At 42.6% G+C, this 22,104-nt stretch overlaps 1 protein-coding gene across 1 annotated transcript in view; it reads left to right on the top strand.

The window, feature by feature from the left end:
- Nucleotides 1-22,104, top strand: part of bsnb (bassoon (presynaptic cytomatrix protein) b) — a 92,685-nt gene that overhangs the window by 53,033 nt on the left and 17,548 nt on the right. The window contains exon 4 of the mRNA XM_060910704.1: nt 21,772-21,927. Coding sequence (XP_060766687.1) covers nt 21,772-21,927 — 156 coding nt within the window. The remainder of the gene's footprint in view (nt 1-21,771; nt 21,928-22,104) is intronic.

The raw sequence follows: 22,104 nt of genomic DNA, 5'->3' as shown, positions 1-22,104 counted from the left end.
GAGTCACCAGTTAACCTAACCTGCATGTCTTTGGACTGTGGGGGAAACCGGAGCACCCGGAGGAAACCCACGCGGACACGGGGAGAACATGCAAACTCCGCACAGAAAGGCCCTCGCCAGCCACGGGGCTCGAACCCAGGACCTTCTTGCTGTGAGGCGACAGCGCTAACCACTACACCACCGTGCCGCCCTGAATTAAGTCTTATGTAAATGGAAATAAAACCTACTATGCATGCAAAAACAAAACGCAAAAAACATCCAAAATACTTCAAACCTGCAACACGGAGAAGCAGAAAGAATCACAAATAATTTACAAACCATCTGAATCTTTTGTGTTCGTGACCCTTGAATTGATTATTTTTCTTCAGACTCTCATTGTAAATTGTCCCATTATTGATGAAACTTGTGTAACACCTCGTGTGTGTGTGTGTGTGTGTTTGCATCCTGTGAGCATTCTTCTAGGGCGAAACTTTTAATGTCTTTGAATAGGATTTTCAGTTGCAGCTCTGTTGAATAAAAGCCTGTCGATGGTGATGTGGACAAGCTGATTGTGAGCCGATTGTGACTGAGACCCCGTCCACACGTAGCCGGGTATCTGCTAAATCGAAGATATTTTTCTACGTTTTGGCCTGTCATCCACATGAAAACACATCAAAAACGAATATTTAAAAAAACTCCGGGCAAAGTGAAGATTTTTGAAAACTCCGTGTATGCCTTTTCGTGTAGACAGAGATAACCGGAGGTTTGCGTTTTAGAATGTCACAATCTGCGCCAAAAAAATGACAACAAATCTGCCCTGACGTCAAACGTGCAACCTTTGTTTACTGCAGAAGCCAGATTAAGCATGGACTTAAGCTAGCCGCACACTACGGCGATCCACACGGTACCGAACCGACCCATTTCAGAGCCGACTCCCGACAGGGCACGCACATATCCCCCGACTGTTGACGAGTGCAGTCGCGATTGAAGCGACACGTGACAATAGCTTTGTGATTGGCTATTGGATATAGTTACTGTTAAATCCAACACTTGAAGATGCTACAGGCTGAATTACAAATGACACAACATGGAATATGTAGCGCACTATCTAGGCTGCATGAGCTATTATTCCCAACCTTAAATAGTGCACTTATATAGGAGAGTTAAAGCGATTTGGAATTCAGCCACACAACTTGAGCAGAGTGGCTTTCCAGCCCACTGTGTCTATGGATAAAGCTTCGGTCTATGGAATTACAGTATATACCTGCATTAGGTGCTACCAACACGTATTTCTCGCGCTAGAAATTGTGTTTAATGATGTCACGTGTTATATGCGAAAGATATGATTGGCTATTGCTAGCGACTCTCGCCGATCAGTCTGGCTCCCGATTAGTTTTTTGAATCGGCTGGGAGATGAGTCGGTACCATCGAAAACTAGTCTTTACGCCTGACTCGCGACTTCAGTTGGCTCGGTACGCTGAAAATCGGCGTAGTGTGCGGCTAGCTAAAGAGTAATGGATCGGAGTAGTGCCTTGAAAGCGTTAATTATTGTGCAGGTGCTATTTACATGTTTAATTTTAGAAGCCCAACTACTGCTCCAAGAGCACAGGCGATGTGATTAGGGGGGAGGATTTGGGGAAATAGCCATCTACAGGTTTGGAATGCTTATGAATGTGATTGAAAACGCAGATGTTCGGTTATGTGTGGAAGGGATTTTTTTCGAAGACGAGGTGGTGTGGATAAAATATTTTTATAAACGGAGAGGGGGAAAATGTTCGGTTTTAAAAATACCCGGCTACGTGTGTACATGGCATGAGGCCCTGTCCACATGGCAACGGATTCAGGTGACTCCGATACAATTGCTTATCGTTTAGGCCTGGCGTCCACACGGCACCGGCATTTTGGGTGCCCAAAACGCAATCTTTTTGAGAACGGGTTCCAGAGTGGAAAGATCTGGCAACGTTGCCGTTGTGAAGTCATCTGGATGAGTAGAACGGATTTGTTTACGATGACGTCACAACCACATGACTGTGAGTGCTTCACGCCGGGTAGAAGTGTAACAAACTCGATGCGAGTTGTCAACAAATCCTATAACTTGGTTCATGAAACGCGCTTACAAAATATTTTCACTGTGAATATTTATTGTGTAATGGTGCAAAGTGAGAGAGAGAGAGAGACTCTGCCCTTAGGGCAGAGTCAATCCCGCCAGCAAAAATAGGGAAAAAAAGGAGCGATCTCACCTCTTCAGATGTTGGTTTAAGTCCTACAATACATTCCTCAAAAAGGGCGTAGAAGAACAAATTAATCCATCAACGTGTAGCATTCAATTTATTCCGGACCATTAAAGACGCCGCCTTCCTCGTAGAATCATACGTCATCCTCGCCGCCATATTGGATAGGTCAAAGCGGAGAATAAAGATTCATGTGCTGCGTTTAACTGTACCAACAGGTTTACCGTCCAAACGAGATCACATGGGATTACCTTTCACAGGTGAGAAACAACAAATTAATCCATCAACGTGTAGCATTCAATTTATTCCAGACCATTAAAGACGCTGCCTTCCACGTAGAATTATACGTCATCCTCGCCGCCATATTGGATAGGTCAAAGCGGAGAATAAAGATTAGCTGCGTTTAACTGTACCAACAGGTTTACCGTCCAAACGAGATCACATGGGATTACCTTTCACAGGTGAGACTGGAAAAATACTTTTCATTGTATTTGGTCATTATAATGTAATTTTACGAACAGATTTTCCTGACTTTGTGGCTAATATGAAGTCTCGCGCATAATAGTTTATGCACATGCGTCCTTACTTCTTCTATTGTTCTGGTGTCTCCGAAGGGACCGTCTTACAGCGCCCCTAGAGGTGTGGCATGTGTATTGCATCGTTTTCAGCAAGCGTTGCGTTGCCATATGGACCTGATATTTTACTGATCGTTGCCCATTTGGACGCAATATATTTTTAAATAACATCTCGTTGCCGTTGTCGTGTGGATGTAGCCTGAGCTGCAGGAACCTGCAGTGTTCCCGTAGTGACGCCGGCTCTTTAATGGCTGTTCGCGAATTGAAGTTAAGGGCTCCTTAATGATCGCTCGGTAATGAGGTCGGCTCCCACTGCATCCCTCGGCCACCTTTTACTTATCAGTCACTTTTCACTGAAACTCTGATTTCACACAACCTGCGCATGAGAAGAATAAAAACACACCTTTGCATTCTACCATAGTTTAATCACGTCACAAATCACAAAATTATTCGTTGCCAGTTCGCAAAATGTCTGTTCATGATGGCAGGAGGATGGAGGGATTTTACAACTTCCATATTCATGCATATTCATAAATTCTGGCATTTAAAAAAAGGCTTAGATGACACCAGATTTTCAACAGAAAAATGTCATTTTATTCCGAAGCTACTTTTTAAATTTGATATTTTATGCGTAAATTTTGTCTTTGTGTCTCCTGTATTCGAGATCACATTCTGCTCATGGCTCCCTCTTGTGGCTGAACTGAAAACTGTATCTGTATCGACTATAAAAACATGACAGAAACGCTACTGCGCTCGTTCTGATCCGTGATAAAGGAATCACACACGTGCGTACTTTTATATCCACAGTGTTGAGGCTGAAAAAGGACGACATTATAGCTCTGTGTATTTCCTCGTCTATAAAGGGGACGAATTTGTTTTGGGAGTTGATGTGAAACTCAGCACGACAAGGCAGTACCATCTGTTTAGGCCTTTTCTCAATCCGTGTGTGTGTGCAGTTTCTCTGTACGAGTGCTGGGGGAATCGTTCTATGTGTGTGAATGAGTCATCGTACACGCAGTGGAGAGAAAATGGTAATCCATTACCAGCTTATAGAACACAGTCACTCAATACAGCGACCCCCTCACATGGGCTTTAGGGCAATAAAATTTTCTCGTTCATTCCATCCTGTTATTAACCATGACACATTTCCAAGTTAGCCATTTTTAACACATACACTGGGCCCCATTTATCAGTCCATCCATCCATTATCCATAACCGCTTATCCTGTGCAGGGTCGCGGGTGAGCTGGAGTCTATCCCAGCTGCCTATGGGTGAGAGGCGGGGTACACCCTGGACAAGTCAGCAGATCATCGCAGGGCTGACACACAGAGACACACAACCATTCACACCGCCTTCAGCGGGTTGCTGAAGGCGGCCGCAGCAGCACACTTTACTTGGAGCTGGTGTACTTGGTGATGGTCTTTGTGCCCTCGGACACGGCGTGCTTGGCCAGCTCGCCAGGCAGTAAAAGGCGCACAGCGGTCTGGATCTCTCTGGAGGTGATGGTGGCGCGCTTGTTGTAGTGAGCCAGACGAGAGGACTCACCGGCGATACACTCGAAAATGTCATTGACGCAGGAGTTCATGATGCCCATAGCCTTAGACGAGATGCCGGTGTTGGGATGAACCTGCTTCAGGACCTTGTACATGTAGATAACGTAGCTTTCCTTCCTGGACTTTCTGCGCTTCTTGCCTCCTTTACCAGCTGCCTTGGTCACGGCTTTCTTGGAGCCCTTCTTGGGCGCGCTTTTAGTTGGCTCGGGCATGGCGCTGGTCCTCGGGGAAACTGTAAGAGAATGACACAGAAAGAACATGCAAACTCCACACAGAAAGGCCCCATCAGCCCCTGGGCTCCAACCCAGAACCTTCTTGGTGTGAGGCGACAGTGCTAACCACAACACCACCGTGCCGGCCCCCATATCGTAAATTTAGCATGTTTTCATGACCAAATCAAACTAAAAATTGCTGCCAAATTTACCAAAGTTTCTGTCATGTTGATTTTCCTCATACTCACACGTGCATGCAGTCAGCCAATCAGGTGCAAATTAAAAAGCGTGTTCATGGCATGACTGGTTTGCATTTAGCCACGCCCACAAAATTCCATAAAAGGAAAAAGTTCACAGAGCACCGAATACAACAAAATGTGGCACGAGGCGTCTTCCAGTAATGCAGCTCGGCCACTGCAGCACGTCAGCTACCAGGCACACACTAACGTGTCCTTCTTTTATGGATGGGTGCCATTACTTTTGAACAACAAGTCTTATTTGTCTTAATTTACAGATTTTTTTTTCTATCAAGTCACTAATATGGAGTGGCATTTGTTTTCAGAAACTGGACCTGAAATGAGTGTATAATTGAAATAAATCAGTGGTTTAACCCTGGCAGCGTCATCCGTATGTCAGTTTGCAGGAACTCATGAACTGTTATAGGAAGCAGATCAGTCAGAGTTCTCATTATTGAGTCTCCTTATATGAAAATTTGCACAAACTCAGGATATTGTCAGATACAAACTTTTTTTCTCTCCCAAGCAAACCATATTTATTGAAATTCCAGACTTCCTGTGTAAATGCTTCTGTGAAAAATTCACAAATAAATTCGTAAAGTGTTCTCTGCTTTGACTGGTGAGGGGGAGGGGCATTGCTCTGTCGATCCATACAACATCAGGAAAATATTCCACGTAGAACACTTTTAGAATGCGAGAACCTGGATCCATCCAAAGAACCATCAGAGAACACAATGGAACCATTTCCTTGTTTCTCTTTTTTTTTTTATTAGCAAATGACAAGCCGCGAATGTTACACTGTTCAGTAGTTTAGACGTCAGTGATGTAATGATGATAAAATCAAAGCCGCGACACACAAGTACCCGAATACTGAATTTGGAATCAAAATTTGGACGTTAAATTTCCAGAGAACATAAAACCCTACACTTTGAGGATAACTTTCATTCTCGTATTTAAACAAGGCGGGTCAGACCTACCGGTAGCATTCGAGATGCATTTATTTCCGTACATGTACCGTGTCCTGACAAATTTCTGACAAACTGCCTTCTTTTCCAGGAATAATCAGAGGGAAACAGGAGTATTATTGCAAACATTTCTCACAACCCTTAGCAAAAAGTCGTATACTTAAAGTTCATTTTATTAAGTATGCTTCAGTACAAGTATAGCAAGTATACTACAGACCATGTACTTTTAGTGTACTAGAAAGTATACAAATTTAATACTTTTTCGGACTAAATTGGAACATTTCAAGTTTATAAAAGTATACTTTAAAGTTCATTTTAAGTTTTCAAAAGTACACTTTAAAGTATACAACAAGTACACTCATCTATATATTATCAATGTACTTGGTATATCCCTCTCGTATGCTTAAAGTATACCACAAGTACACTTATCGATATACTGCCATTGTACTAGTTACTGTATATACTTCGAGTCCCTATTTTTAGTTTATTATTGTATACTTTAAGTATACTGTTATAAACGTTGGTTATTTCACTAGTTTACTTGTTAAACTTTAAGTTTGCTTGGCATATTACTTGTAGCTTACTATTTATATACTGGAAATATACTCCTTAAAGTATTCTTAAAGTTTACTCATACTGTATGTACACAAGAGTGTGATGCATTTACAAAATCACAAGACAGAATGTTGAAAACAAGTTTGATATATTTTCAAACATTTCAAAAACAAAGACATATGAAATGAAGTCCTTCCTTACTGGAGAAAATGAAAGGAAAAAGTGCCCATTTGTATGTAAAAATGTAAACATAATGGTCTCTTGATCAATAAAGTCAAGTCAAAGGTTTTTCTGTTTTTGTGTATGATTTTAAGGTACATAAAGATAATGCAATTGAGCACACATACTATATACTGTAAAGTTTTAAACTCCAGCATTATATTATATTAATATATACATTAAATGTTAAGCATGAGTCAATGACTTGACCTTATTGTGCACTTGGAGCAAGATATACTAAGTATTAGTATTCCCCCCCCCACTCTACACGCTGTTTTGCACTGTTATTGGAGATGCTTTAATCTCATTGTACATGTGTATAGTGACAATAAAGGCATTCTATTCTATTCTATTCTTTGTGGCAGAAAAATGTAAAAAGTCTCATCTCATTATCTGTAGCCGCTTTATCCTGTTCTACAGGGTCGCAGGCGAGCTGGAGCCTATCCCAGCTGACTATGGGCAAAAGGCGGGGTACACCCTGGAGAAGTCGCCAGGTCATCACAGGGCTGACACATAGACACACACTATGTTTACATGCACATAGAGAGAATCGAATTTCTGCCGTTGCTCGACTGAAATCGAAGTTCAAAATGCCATGTATACACCTTAATTCGGCTGAAATTGAACCGAACTTGATTTCTCGGAATCGAGCTACACGACCTAGTTTATGCGATTTCTGCCGAGCTACTTTGTGCATGTATACCCTATCGAGCTAGTTGTTGAGCTACTTCCGGAAGTGACGAGTGACGAGACCACAAGCGGGAAACACAACAGCCTCGGTCGGCATGACAACAGTAGTAGCGAGCAGCAGAAGAGGTCAGGAGGAACAAATGAAGAAGAGAAAATGGCAATGTAGAGCTCTCTGAAGTGTGGGTGGAGCACAGAGGACGGCAGGACAAAGCTTCTGGTACTAATAGGCTTTTTATTGTCAGACTTTTCAGTTTAACAGCCTACTTTTATTCTTGAGAGAAAAACACACACACACACACACACACGCGCTGTGTTCTAGTCCCGGGATGAGCTGTCCCCTCTGCTCTCCCTCTGCCTCCTTAAATAGGGCGCGGTTACTGGGAAGACACACAAACACAGGTTAATTACCGTCAGGTGAAGTGATTCTGCCACGCACCTTCCCTGGCTCCACCCTCCTGTCACAGACCGGCGCTTGACCACGCCCCCATTGCCACAGGCAAGCAGAAACATGCACTTCTGGAGCAATGAGGAGACAGAGTTCATGCTCATTCAGCTTAAGGAGTTGAATATATTAAAATTCATGGACGGGAGAAAAACGCGCAATGGAGAACACGGAACTGATAACTTTGTTTACACTCTTGAATAGCTCTTCTTCATGACGACAACCGGAAGTGTACCAACACGATGGGGCGTGTTGCGCCACCTGTGGCTCGGGTGCACAATGCACCTCACACAATAGCCCGATTTCAGTTGTGTGCATGTACGATTGGATTTCTCTGGCACCCTGCTGGGACCTTCAGCTCGATTACCGACAGCAGCTCGATTTGGATGTGCATGTAAACGTAGTCACAGACAACCATTCACACTCACATTCACACCTACGGTCAATTTAGAGTCACCAGTTAACCTAACTCAAATCAAATCAAGTTTATTTGTACAGCGCTTTTAACAATAAACATTGTCGCAAAGCAGCTTTACAGAATTTGAATGACTTAAAACATGAGCTAATTTTATCCCTAATCTATCCCCAATGAGCAAGCCTGTGGCGACGGTGGCAAGGAAAAACTCCCTCAGACGACATGAGGAAGAAACCTCGAGAGGAACCAGACTCAAAAGGGAACCCATCCTCATTTGGGCAACAACAGACAGCCTGACTATAATATTAACAGTTTTAACAGGTATAACCCTCAACTGTCCTCATGGGGCCGTCCTTCACAGGAGTGGGGCGATAAAACTCCGACCAGACACAGGGCACCAGGATGGATCAAGCAGGTCCGAGGGGCAGAAGAGGCCAGCATCTCAATCCCAGGATCAACATGTAACTCAGAGGGACAGATGGGGGGGGAGAGAAAGAAAACACGTTGTTAGGTATGCCCTAAAAATGACAAGTATTAAATCTGTGTGGTAGGCTCGCAGAGACGAGAGTCTTTACATCAGGCATGACGCACAATGGCATGTTAATATGGTAAAAAATATATCATGACCTGCTCTGGCTGGATGCTTGATTGGGTGATGGGAGCACACTCCTCAGCAATGATGAGATGCAGATGGGACCCTTAGGCCTGGCCAAGACAATTCAGTTACATTTCACCGGGTCTGGGACATGCGACAGAACGTCTGACGGCCGATTCCCTGCAGGCTACGATAGCCAGTCGAGGTCCCCACCGTCTCCACCAAAAGATTTCCTGTTGACTCCATGTAACTCAGAGGGACAGATTTGGGGGGGGGGGAAGAGAAAGAAAACACAGGTGGTTAGGTATGCCCAATGTCACCTGAATAAGTAGGAACAGTATACATATTGCACCGAGTACAAGCAGGGACTCCGGCAACTAACTATGACAGCATAACTAAAAGGAGAGAGCCAGAAGGTAACACAGGCATGAGGGAGCCCCGGGACATAAAGCAGCCAGCCACTGCACCGTCAACAAACTCGAGTGAGCAAGCGAGTGGGGACTGACAGCATCCATACATCCCAGTTTACCAAAACACTCTATGTCTGAGGACCCTCCAGATCTACTCCTTTACCTCATAAACACCATTAACAAAAGGCTTGACTAAACAGATATGTTTTCAGCCTAGACTTAAATGCTGAGACTGTGTCTGATTCCCGAACATTACTTGGAAGGCTGTTCCATAACAGTGGAGCTTTGTAAGAAAAGGCTCTGCCCCCTGATGTAGCCTTCACTATACGAGGTACCAGCAGATAGCCTGCACCTTTTGATCTAAGTAGGCGTGGCGGGTCATAGAGGAGCAGAAGTTCACTCAGGTACTGTGGTGCGAGACCATTTAGTGCTTTAAAGGTCAATAGTAGTATTTTATAATCAATACGAAATTTGATTGGGAGCCAATGCAGTGTGGATAAGACAGGCGTGATGTGGTCATATTTTCTAGTTCTAGTAAGGACTCTTGCTGCGGCATTTTGAACTAACTGGAGCTTGTTTATGCACTTATTGGAACATCCAGACAGTAAGGCATTACAATAATCCAACCTGGAGGTAACGAAAGCATGGACTAGTTTTTCTGCATCATGCAATGACATTAAATTTCTTATCTTTGCAATATTTCTGAGATGAAAGAAAGCTATCCGGGTGATGTTATCAATGTGAGTTTCGAATGAAAGACTGGGGTCAATAATCACTCCGAGGTCTTTTACTGCTGCACGTGAAGAAACAGAAAGGCCATCCAGAGTTACTGTGTAATCAGAAAACTTACTTCTAGCTTTATGTGGTCCTAGCACAAGTACTTCAGTCTTGTCAGAGTTAAGCAGAAGGAAATTTATAAGCATCCAGTGTCTAATGTCCTTTACACATTCCTCAATTTTATTAAGCTGGTGTCTCTCATCAGGTTTTGCAGAGACATACAACTGTGTGTCATCAGCATAACAGTGGAAACTAATACAATGTTTACGAATAATATCGCCCAAAGGTAACATATATAGAGAAAAAAGCAGTGGACCCAAGACAGAACCTTGTGGAACACCAAACTTTACCTCGGTACGTCTAGAAATATCACCATTTATATCGACATACTGATAACGATCAGTTAGATAAGACCTGAGCCAGGAGAGGGCCATTCCCTTAACTCCCACAACATTTTCTAGTCTATCCAGAAGAATGGAATGATCAATGGTATCAAATGCTGCACTAAGGTCAAGCAACACAAGTAGCGAGACACAGCCCTGATCAGACGCCAACAGTAGGTCGTTTACTACTTTAACCAGTGCTGTCTCTGTGCTATGATGAGGTCTAAATCCTGACTGATACATTTCATGGATGTTATTCCTATGTAAATATGAGCATAACTGCTGTGCCACAGCTTTTTCAAGGATCTTGGAGATAAAGGGGAGGTTTGATATTGGCCGATAATTGGACAGCTGACAGGGATCAAGGTCAGGTTTTTTAATCAGGGGTTTGATAACTGCTAGTTTAAAGGATTTGGGTACATAGCCAATCATAAGAGAAGAATTTATTATTTTTAGAAGCGGTTCAATTACTCCAGGCATTATCTGTTTGAATAGATGTGTCGGTAAGGGATCTAGTACGCAAGTTGAGGCTTTTGATGTAGAGATTAATGAGAGTAATTCAGTTTCTTTTAGGGGAGTAAAACATTCTAACTGATGATCTGATACAGTTATATTGTTAACTACAAGGTCGCTTTCATTGTCTAACCTTAAATTAGTAGTTTGAATTTTTTGTCGGATATTCTCAATTTTGTCATTAAAAAAATTCATGAAGTCGTTGCTACTACATACTGCAGGTGTGCATGTGTTGATAGTGGACTTATTCCTGGTTAATTTTGCTACAGTATTAAATAGGAATCTAGGATTATTTTTGTTATCTTCTATTAGGGAGGAGAGATATGTTGATCTCGCAGCACTAAGAGCTTTTTTATACTTCAGGAAGCTCTCCTTCCACGCCAATTTGAACACTACCAATTTTGTTTGACGCCATTTACGTTCCAATTTTCGAGTGGTCTGTTTTAATGTGCGAGTGTCATCATTATACCAGGGTGCTAATTTTTTGTCTCTGACCATTTTCCTTTTTAGAGGAGCTACATTATCTAAAGTATGGCGGAATGTTGACTCTAAGCATTCAGTTGCCTGATCGAGTTCTGCAGGGGCTGACAGTGACCCAATCAAAGTTGATAACTCTGGGAGATCATTTATAAAGCTCTGTGCAGTAGTTGACGTGAAAGTACGTTTAATACAGTAGCGTGGTGAGGTGCATATATTATTACTCAGACATATTTTGAATGAGATGAGACAATGATCTGAGATAACTTCAGACTGTGGAAGTATGACTATATTGTCTACGTTTAATCTGAATGTTAGTATTAGATCAGGGGTGTGACCACCATTATGGGTCGGTCCTATGACATTCTGCTTAATCCCGACTGAATCTAAGATGGACACAAACGCTGTTTTTAAAGGGTCTTCTGGGTTATCAAAGTGAATATTAAAATCTCCGACAACTAAAGCTTTGTCTAAGGAAATAACCAAATCTGAGATAAAATCTGCAAATTCAGAAAGAAACTCAGAATATGGCCCCGGGGGCCTGTAAATAATAAGCAATGGAATTAACTGGGTAGACTTATTTTTTGAGGCTACATACATTATATGAGTATGAAGAACTTCAAATGTATTAAATTTATAACCAGGTTTGTGTGTTACACCTAGATAATCGTTATAAATAACCGCGATGCCTCCTCCTCTGCCAGTTAGACGAGGCTGGTGTATATAACTGTATCCAGGAGGACTCGCTTCATTTAATGCTATATATTCATTTGGCTTAATCCATGTTTCTGTTAAACACAGTACATTAAACTCCTGATCAGTAATGAGTTCATTAACCATTAGCGCTTTAGATGTAAGAGATCTAATATTTAATAGCCCCACCTTTAGATCAAAGGTGCTGGCAGCAGCTGTACAGTCAGTCTGATCTAATTTTATATTGATTAGGTTACTGGAACAAACTCTCTGAAAATTTCTACCTTTTTGTTGAGCTCGGGGAACAGACACAGTCTCGATGTCATGGACCCTGAGTGACGACTCTGTGCAGCTAGCAGACAGTCGGTTTAGCCTGTTCGTCTGCTCCCTGGCCTTGGCTCTGGATTGTCAGAAATTAACTAGGCCTGTTCTGAGACTATGACCTATGCTGCAGGAAATGAGAGCAGCACCTTCCCGAGTGGGATGGATACCGTCCCGCCCTAACAGGCCAGCAGTGCCCTCAAAATTAGCCCAGTTATCTATAAAGCCCACACTGTTTTCAGAGCACCACCTGGACAGCCAGCAGTTCAGCGACCATAACCTGCTGTAAGCTACATCGCCACGCCGCATTGGGATGGGGCCAGAGCATACTACAGCATCGGACATCGCCTTCGCTAATTTAAACACCTCTACAAAGTTACTCTTAGTAACCTCAGACTGACGAAGGCGTATATCATTAGCTCCTGCATGGATAACTATCTTTGAGAACCTATGCTTGCCTAGGACCCTAAGATTACCTGCTATGTCCGGCGCCCTGGCTCCCGGTATACACCTGACTAAAGCTGCTGGTGCCCCTAAAGGCTGAGCTAATTTCACGTGCCGTATGATAGAGTCCCCTATAACCAGAGCTCTTTCAGGTTTCTCAGTGGGTGCATCACTAAGGAGAGCAAACCTGTTCGACACGTGACGCGGAGAGGAGTGGTGCTCCCGTGGGCGAGCCTCAGCGGTAGCTTTGGCTCTACGCTTATGCCGCCGAGCCGTCACCCATTCGCCCCGCTGTAAGGGCTCTAATGCCGGAGTTGGGGGATTGCTAACTCCACCTAGGGTGTCCAGACTTTCCCTAACAGAAACTACACTGTTCTCACGCTCACTAACCTGCTCTAAAGCCTGGACACGCGCTTCTAGCACTGAAATCTTCTCCGTCAGAGAGCTAACTAATCTGCACTTATCACAAGTAAAGCTAATAGAGCTATCGCTAGTGACGGAGGAAGAATGACTAAACATCCTGCACTCAGCACACTGAACAGGCTGAAGGTGTGCCATGATGAAAAGATTCACGTACCTTAAATGAAGATCTGTTGATATTAAAGCAGATCAGATGGCCTCCGCTTGTGGAGGAGAAAAAAAGAAAGCTTCCGGTCTCGGGGTTCTTCCGAAAAAAGAAAGAGAAAAAACCGGGGAAAAAAAAAAAAAACCGGAAAAAGGAAAGCGAAAGTGAAAAGTACAAAAATGAAAGCGACAGTATAATAAAAATGAAGACGATACTGGAAATTTATTTATAGAAAAAAAGTTAAAAAAGGATTAGTAATTAACGCCGGCACTCGCGGGAAAAAAGATTCGGCGCGAACAACTCAGGAAACAGGAAGTGCGTCAGAGCGTCAAATCTAACCTGCATGTCTTTGGACTGTGGGGGAAACCGGAGCACCCGGAGGAAACCCACGCGGAAGTGTAAAAAGTATACTAACACTACGTTCAGACTGCAACCTGAAACGACCCATATCCGATTTGTTGTGAAATCCGATTTTTTTGTTAGGCCGTTCACATTACCAATTATATGAGACTTGTATGCGATCTCCAATATGAACGGAAAACGACCCAAAAGTGTCCCGCATGCGCAAATTGACACGTAATAAGCACATCTACGTAATACGTAAACAAAAAAAAGCGCACTCTTCAAGTTTAATTATTTCTTTTTTGTTTGTTTGTTTAATTATCTGCTTAGTGTTAAAGTGTGAGGTCTCGTGTGTGGTTTTGTTTCTGAACTGAAATGAAAACGTGTATCCTGGTAACGAGGGTTGACTCCTAAATGTCTCTCTAATTTCTATATAAGTGCACTACATGTTACTAGGAAGTAATGGATTTTTAAACTCTATATAGTGCACTCGAGCTTCAGTAGGCAGTCATTTGGGATACGGCCGCTGTATTACCAAACTCTTAATTCAGGCTTAATAATTTGCACATATTTATTTCGTCATATTAATAAACTTTTTCTACATTTTTATAAATATTTATTTAGATTGTTTATAGCCAGCTGAATTCTGCAACTTCTCTCAGCGCTGGCTCAAGGTGCAGAAACACCAGTGCAGTTTGCGATGGAGATGAGGCGAGACCTGGCGATGTGGTTTTTGTGGCGGCGACGGAACTCACACAATAATCTGATTAATGTGGGCAGCAGACTAATGAGACCGAAGGTGTCAAATTACTGGAAATTTCCAGAACAATCTTATAATCTTGTAATACAGGATGGTTTAAGTTATAAATCAGTTATAGAAACTGTTTTATTTAATCAGGCTAACAGATCAACATCCAGGTCCCTACCAAATCCACCATTAGCTTGATCAATTCTATAAAAGTCTATTTAAATTCTGAAAACTGTACAAATGTTGTTGTTTTCCACCAAAGAGGCGGGATTAGCCAACGCAGAATAGTGACATTTGTCTCTTGTTGATGACGTGCAGGTCGCATGAATGCGACCTGTCCGGTCAGACTGCAGTCGCATATGAAAATATCGGATATACATCGGATTTAGGACCACATATTCAAGCGGCCTGGGTCGCATGTGAAAAAATCGGATCTGTGTTGTTCAGATTGTCAATAACAAATCGGATACAGGTCGCATATGGGCAAAAAAATCGGATATGGGTCGTTTCAGGGTGCAGTCTGAACGTAGTCTTAAGTATAAGTTTTAGTATTAGAGTATAAGTGTAAGTCTTAGTATTAATGTACTTAGTCTTAGACTTTTGTTTATACTTTTCAGTATAAGTCAAGTATACTTCACTATACTATTCTTAAGTATATAAAATATAGTTTATAAAAAGTCAACTTCAAGTATACTTCCTCAGTTTTAGTAAAAAAATAAGTATACTCATAGTACACTTGAATAAACTTCTTTTTGCTAAGGGAAAATGCACTAAATAAAGACAAAGTAACTGATTTTGAGGAAGGGGCAGGCCCATGAACATGTCTGGGTGGGCCTGTTCCATGAATACCCTCCCATGTGAAGGCCCGGTCACACAGCGCTTTACGGCTTTATCACGGCCAAAGCCCGTCAAAAAGTGCTCTCCCGTGAAGCAGACGATATTGTTCGTGTTGATGTCGAAGTTAAGACGTGTTACAGTCGATATACAGACGTGACAGGATGCAGGGGAAAATCGGAACGGCGTCGGACGCGGCAAAAAGTTTTGGACTGCTCAAAACTTTAGACCGCGGACAACCACGGCCGGCACACGTGGTAAAGACGTGCAACACAGGTGAAAAACACGTGATAATCAGTGTCCCGGCCGTTATTAAAACTTGGGGAGACGTGGTAAGACGCGAAAGTTTGGCGGTCTATCACGGGCAGAGCACGGTCATCGGACGGGTGTTACGCGTTGGTATCACGGGATATAGCATGTGTTTAGCGGCTTATCACTGAGAAATGGATTTTTCCGCGTACATAGCACTGTCTAAGCCCGTTAAACGACGTCTCAAACAAGTTCTAAATTCGATTGATCACTGTCTAATCACTTCTGCATCACTTCTGATTTGCGGCATGTAAATACCGTAATTTTCTGAGACCTCGGCACTTGCAGTCTAGATGTCAAGGGGTGAACATGAACCCTCAACGCTGTGATGTCCTCATCTTAATGCTCCAGCACCAACAGAACCAACTGATACAGGCTCAACATATCCTACCGCTTTTATATGCGCAGCAAGCCGCTCTTCCAACGACGCTGAGCCGCGGTTACCCGTGATTTGGCAGTGCTATGGCAGTGAAACAGCCGCCGACGGCCATACCCCGTACAAAGCACGGCAAAGCCAAAATTGACCAAAAATTACCACTTACGACCACGTCCACCTGATTTTTGTATCTTTTTGTACGTGATATAGACGCGGAGTGCTGTGTGACCGGGCCTTGACCCTGTTTCCTTCTGTCTCTCTGCCCTGCTCTGTATCACTTTGGGGGATTTCTGAGATTTCATGGCTCATGTGTCATGTGTAACAGGAAGAAGCACAAATTGTCAATTAATTATTGCATCTGTGGCAAATACAATTAGCATTTCACATGAATATTCAAAAGTCAGAAAGCCACCAGAGGGCTTCCTGCACCTTCATGAGAGAACAGAGACACTGCTAGAGTGTGAAAACTAGTCAGAGGATCTCGTGAACAGTCATGCATCGTATCGTTAACACACACACACACACACACACACACGCACACACACACACAGAGTCTTTTTCTACCTTTGTGAAGGCCTCCCCTTGATAAATACATTCTGTCAATAATCTTTTGCGCTCCGAAACCTAACCTTAACCTCAGTAACCATCAGGATACTTTTTTTTTTAGTTTTTCTTAAAATTTTGTTCAAAAACTATTGATTTTTCAGAGGACTGGGTGACTAAGTACAGTGGTGCTTGAAAGTTTGTGAACCCTTTAGAATTTTCTATATTTCTGCATAAATATGACCTAAAACATCATCAGATTTTCACACAAGTCCGAAAAGTAGATAAAGAGAACCCAGTTAAACAAATGAGACAAAAATATTATACTTGGTCATTTATTTATTGAGGAAAATGATCCAATATTACATATCTGTGAGTGGCAAAAGTATGTGAACCTTTGCTTTCAGTATCTGGTGTGACCCCCTTGTGCAGCAATAACTGCAACTAAACATTTGCGGTAACTGTTGATCAGTCCTGCACACCAGCTTGGAGGAATTTTAGCCCGTTCCTCCGTACAGAACAGCTTCAACTCTGGGATGTTGGTGGGTTTCCTCACATGAACTGCTCGCTTCAGGTCCTTCCACAACATTTCCATTGGATTAAGGTCAGGACTTTGACTTGGCCATTCCAAAACATTAACTTTATTCTTCTTTAACCATTCTTTGGTAGAACGACTTGTGTGCTTAGGGTTGTTGTCTTGCTGCATGACCCACCTTCTCTTGAGATTCAGTTCATGGACAGATGTCCTGACATTTTCCTTTAGAATTCGCTGGTATAATTCAGAATTCATTGTTCCATCAATGATGGCAAGCCGTCCTGGCCCAGATGCAGCAAAACAGGCCCAAACCATGATACTACCACCACCATGTTTCACAGATGGGATAAGGTTCTTATGCTGGAATGCAGTGTTTTCCTTTTTCCAAACATAACGCTTCTCATTTAAACCAAACAGTTCTATTTTGGTCTCATCCATCCACAAAACATTTTTCCAATAGCCTTCTGGCTTGTCCACATGATCTTTAGCAAACTGCAGATGAGCAGCAATGTTCTTTTTGGAGAGCAGTGGCTTTCTCCTTGCAACCCTGCCGTGCACACCATTGTTGTTCAGTGTTCTCCTGATGGTGGACTCATGAACATTAACATTAGCCAATATGAGAGAGGCCTTCAGTTGCTTAGAAGTTGCCCTGGGGTCCTTTGTGACCTCGCCGACTATTACATGCCTTGCTCTTGGAGTAATCTTTGTTGGTTGACCACTCCTGGGGAGGGTAACAATGGTCTTGAATTTCCTCCATTTGTACACAATCTGTCTGACTGTGGATTGGTGGAGTCCAAACTCTTTAGAGATGGTTTTGTAACCTTTTCCAGCCTGATGAGCATCAACAACGCTTTTTCTGAGGTCCTCAGAAATATTTTTTTTTGTGCCATGATACACTTCCACAAACGTGTTGTGAAGATCAGACTTTGATAGATCCCTGTTCTTTAAATAAAACAGGGTGCCCACACACACCTGATTGTCATTCCATTGATTGAAAACACCTGACTCGAATTTCACCTTCAAATTAACTGCTAATCCTAGAGGTTCACATACTTTTGCCACTCCCAGATATGTAATATTGGATAATTTTCCTCAATAAATAAATGACCAAGTATAATATTTTTGTTTCATTTGTTTAACTGGGTTCTCTTTATCTACTTTTCGGACTTGTGTGAAAATCTGATGATGTTTTAGGTCATATTTATGCAGAAATATAGAAAATTCTAAAGGGTTCACAAACTTTCAAGCACCACTGTATACTGAGTTGTGTTTGGTCCTCACAAAGGGCTAAATATGTCTCATACACACACACACACACACACACACACACACACACACACACACACACACTCTCCATCGAGGTCCACCGCATTTTAATTTTGCTCCGAAAAAGCAAAAAGGCCCAGATGGTTGGCTGTGAGGCGCGTTAGAGCGTGCAAAAAAAAACCAAAAACCCGGCACCTGTTTATATTTAGATCCTGCGTGGTGTACTCGAGAGAGATTTAAAAAAAAAAAAGAGAGAGAGAGAGAACAATCAGGGGGCATCTGGCTGGCACACTAAAGCTTCCTTCAGCCTCACTTTATTTTGTGTCCAGAGCCTCAGCAGCAGCCAAGTGGAAAGTGGCACAAAGTCTGCCAGCCTTCTTCAGACTCCCTTTAGCCTTCGTCTGCTTCTTCACCCTCTTTTCTCTGAGAGTTGGTACTGTAATGATGGTTCCTTCAACCTCTTTATTTTTTATCCTGTCAAGAGAGGAACTGTTCCACACCTAAAACATGTAATAGCATGATTTCTTTTTATTTCCATGTGTGGCATCAAGACAGTGCTCAACTCTCATCTTCTCATAGGAGAACAGTTATTCTTAGTGAGTTTGAGGAAATTATCTCTATACTTCCTTATGTTCTCTCTTTGTGTGCGTGTGTGTGTGTGTGTGTTACGCAATCAGAGTCCCATGCACCATTATGCCTGCTAATCAGCTGCCCTGGCTCGGCCCACACAGTTCCCATAAGCAGTCAAATAAACACAAAAAAGATGTCCAGGCTGTCTCTCCACGCCCCTGCAGACTGCTGGTTTTTAACATGAGCTGAGGTTTTGCACATGCTGGAGGTCTGAGGGATTCAGAGACACTTTTATCCATCTGTCTCATGTTAACAAGTGAAACAACCACAGTGGACTGATTAAGCCTGCCACTGGGCGAGAGAATAGTGGAGAATGGGGGAGGCGAACATTGGATGAGTTGGCATAAAACAATTGCGTAACAGTAAATGTGGCAAAGCAGGCAACAAGATGTGACACAATAATTCGATAATTTTACCTTCCTTGTGGCTGAGTACAAATTGGATCAGTGTAATAGAGTGAGAAAAACAACTCAGTCTTATGACTCAGTACAATGACTCAATAGAATGACTCAACTGAACAACAGATAGAGCGACTCAGCAGAATCACTCAACTGAACAACAGATAGAACAACTCAGCAGAATGACTCAACTGAACCACAGAGAGAATGACCCAACAGAATCATTCAGTTGAATGACTCAACTGAATGACTCAACTGAACAACAGATAGAACGACTCAGCAGAATGACTCAACTGAAGAACAGATTGAACGACTCAGCAGAATGACTCAACTGAACCACAGAGAGAATGACTCAACAGAATCATTCAATTGAATGACTCAACTGAATAAGATAGAACGACTCAATAGAATCACTCAACTGAACAACAGATTGAACAACTCAACAGAATCACTCAACTGAACAACAGATAGAATGACTCAGCAGAATGACTCAACTGAACCTCAGAGAGAATGACCCAACAGAATCATTCAATTGAATGATTCAACTGAACGGTAGACATAACGACTCAATCGACAGAATCAATTGAACAACAGCTCAAATGACTCAATAGCCAAGTCAAGTTTATTTTTATCACGCTTTTAACAATAAACATTGTCACAAAGCAGCTTTACAGAATTTTAATGACTTTAAACATGAGCTAATTTTATCCCTAATCTATCCCCAATGATGAAGCCTGTGGCGACGGTGGCAAGGAAAAACTCCCTCAGACGACGTGAGGAAGAAACCTTGAGAGGAACCAGACTCAAAAGGGAACCCATCCTCATTTGGGTGATAACAGACAACGTGATAACACTTTTAACAGTTTTAACATGAAGTCAGTTTCGTTGATGTTATAATTCATCACTGATGGAAACTTGAGTGCAAAACTGTTCATGACAACTGCAGTCCTAAAGTTAGCAAGTCAACTGTAGTCCTCAGCCATAAAAGCATTACTGTAAGAGTCCAGAGCGTCTTCCAAGTGTGACTTCAACTGTCCATAAGGGGCCGTCCTCCACAGGAGTGATGCGATGAGACTCCAGCCAGACGAAGGGCATCAGGATGGATCAGGCAGGTCCGAGGACCAGAACGACAGATAGAACAACTCACTCTAAAGACTCGGGAGTACAACAGATAGAACAACTGTTGTTATTAAAAAAAAGCCCAGAACCAGCCTCATCAGTTCTCACAGAAGACCCAGCATGCAAACAAAGTGTGAATGAATCAGCAAACTCCATCCGGATGCCATCATAAGGTGCTTTCGGACCAAACAGTTCCAGGGACTCATTTGAGGAACTACCCACTGAGGAGCTCCCCTGAGAACTACAGAACATAACTTCAAGAGCTTTTTTTCTGTTTGCATAAACACCGCCAGTAAGAATGCTGAAGTGACCTAAGCTGGCTTGCTAGCGTGACGTAAGCAGAAAATGCTAGGAAAGATTTTTTTTTCACTTGGATACATCAAAATCGCACTGCATTTCCTCCGTCACATGTACACTTAAGAAAGCCTGTTGTTGTTTATATGGCTAAAGTTTTACATGAATTTGTAATAATGGCAGTTACCAGTGCTGCATTGGCTCATGTTCCACCAAGCACCGTACACTTGCATCACTCAGGGTTCTTCTTGTGCTGGAAGAGAACCTACCCTGAAGTAGGATTTAAGAACTACAATCATTCTCAGTTCCTGCAGTGTGAACACACAAAAAAGGGGGAATTTCCTCCAACAGTTCTAAGAACTATAAAAAAGTTCCTTGGGTTTGAAAGCGTCTATTGTGACCAAAGGAGGAAACTTTTACTCTGTTGCCTCCTGTGGTCCTGTAGAGTGTTTAACCATGTGCTCTGACTGCCAACTTGGTGTCCTTTTGGATGTTTGGATCGCATCTGTGTTAAACTGTGTGTAGTGGTGAATAAATGTACCCTCATATGAGCTTAGATCTTGAATGGTGTTTTCCATTTCCTCACTTTTTCTGTTCATATTTGTGACACTGATATAGTTGATTGGTATCATTTTTGCCAGTGTCGTGTCTGTTTGGTTGATCATTGGTGGTCATGTTCCACTGATTCTTATCACCAAAATAGCAAAGGTTACTGCAAACTCCCAGCACCTCCTATCACTTGCTTTGAGAGAAGCTTTTTCACCCTTTTTTAATGAATTTGACCATCACTTTTTTTCCTGGTCAGTGATATGTACTTACACAGGTGTGTTAAACATGTGCAAGTTAAAGCTTTACCAGGAACAAAGTCAGCGAGGATTTATCTAATAGAAGGACACAATCCTAGACCAGGTCCAATTATACTGGGTTTGGCTGCCAGTTCTGCCTGAACAAATTGCATAGAATTTCACCCCTGGGAGAGAAAGCAAGCAAGACTGTATTTGAACCTTGATGATTAATGTTGCTTTGGTATTTCATTATGCCTTTTTATGCCCTGGGATTGTGATTGATTGTGTTACAGCTATGATTACTCTTTGATGCATGGTCATTTTGTACTTTCATATTTCCAGAAGAAAGAATGGCTCTGCTTGACATGCCAGACACAGAGAGCCATTTCAGGGGATTTAGGGGGTGGCCCATCTCCTGTTCCTCAGCCGATAGGATCTCCCCGAGCGCCAGGTCCAACCACCCAACAGCAGACCCAACTGAAGCCGCCCAGTCAGCAGGTAGGGGTGAGGCACCCTGGTCCTCAGCAACAAAAAACGCCTGGTGCCCAAGTAAGTGGTCCTCTCCCTTGTACCAAACAAGGAACACCACAGAGCAAGGGTCCTGCTCAAGTGTCTCCTGCCAAGACAGTCCCTACCCAGCCTGCAAGCAAAAGCAAGGCAGAGACTCGCAAACAA

This window comes from Neoarius graeffei, chromosome 26 (assembly GCF_027579695.1).
Source record: "Neoarius graeffei isolate fNeoGra1 chromosome 26, fNeoGra1.pri, whole genome shotgun sequence".
NCBI lineage: Eukaryota > Metazoa > Chordata > Actinopteri > Siluriformes > Ariidae > Neoarius > Neoarius graeffei.
This window is presented reverse-complemented; position numbering and strand designations above follow the sequence as displayed.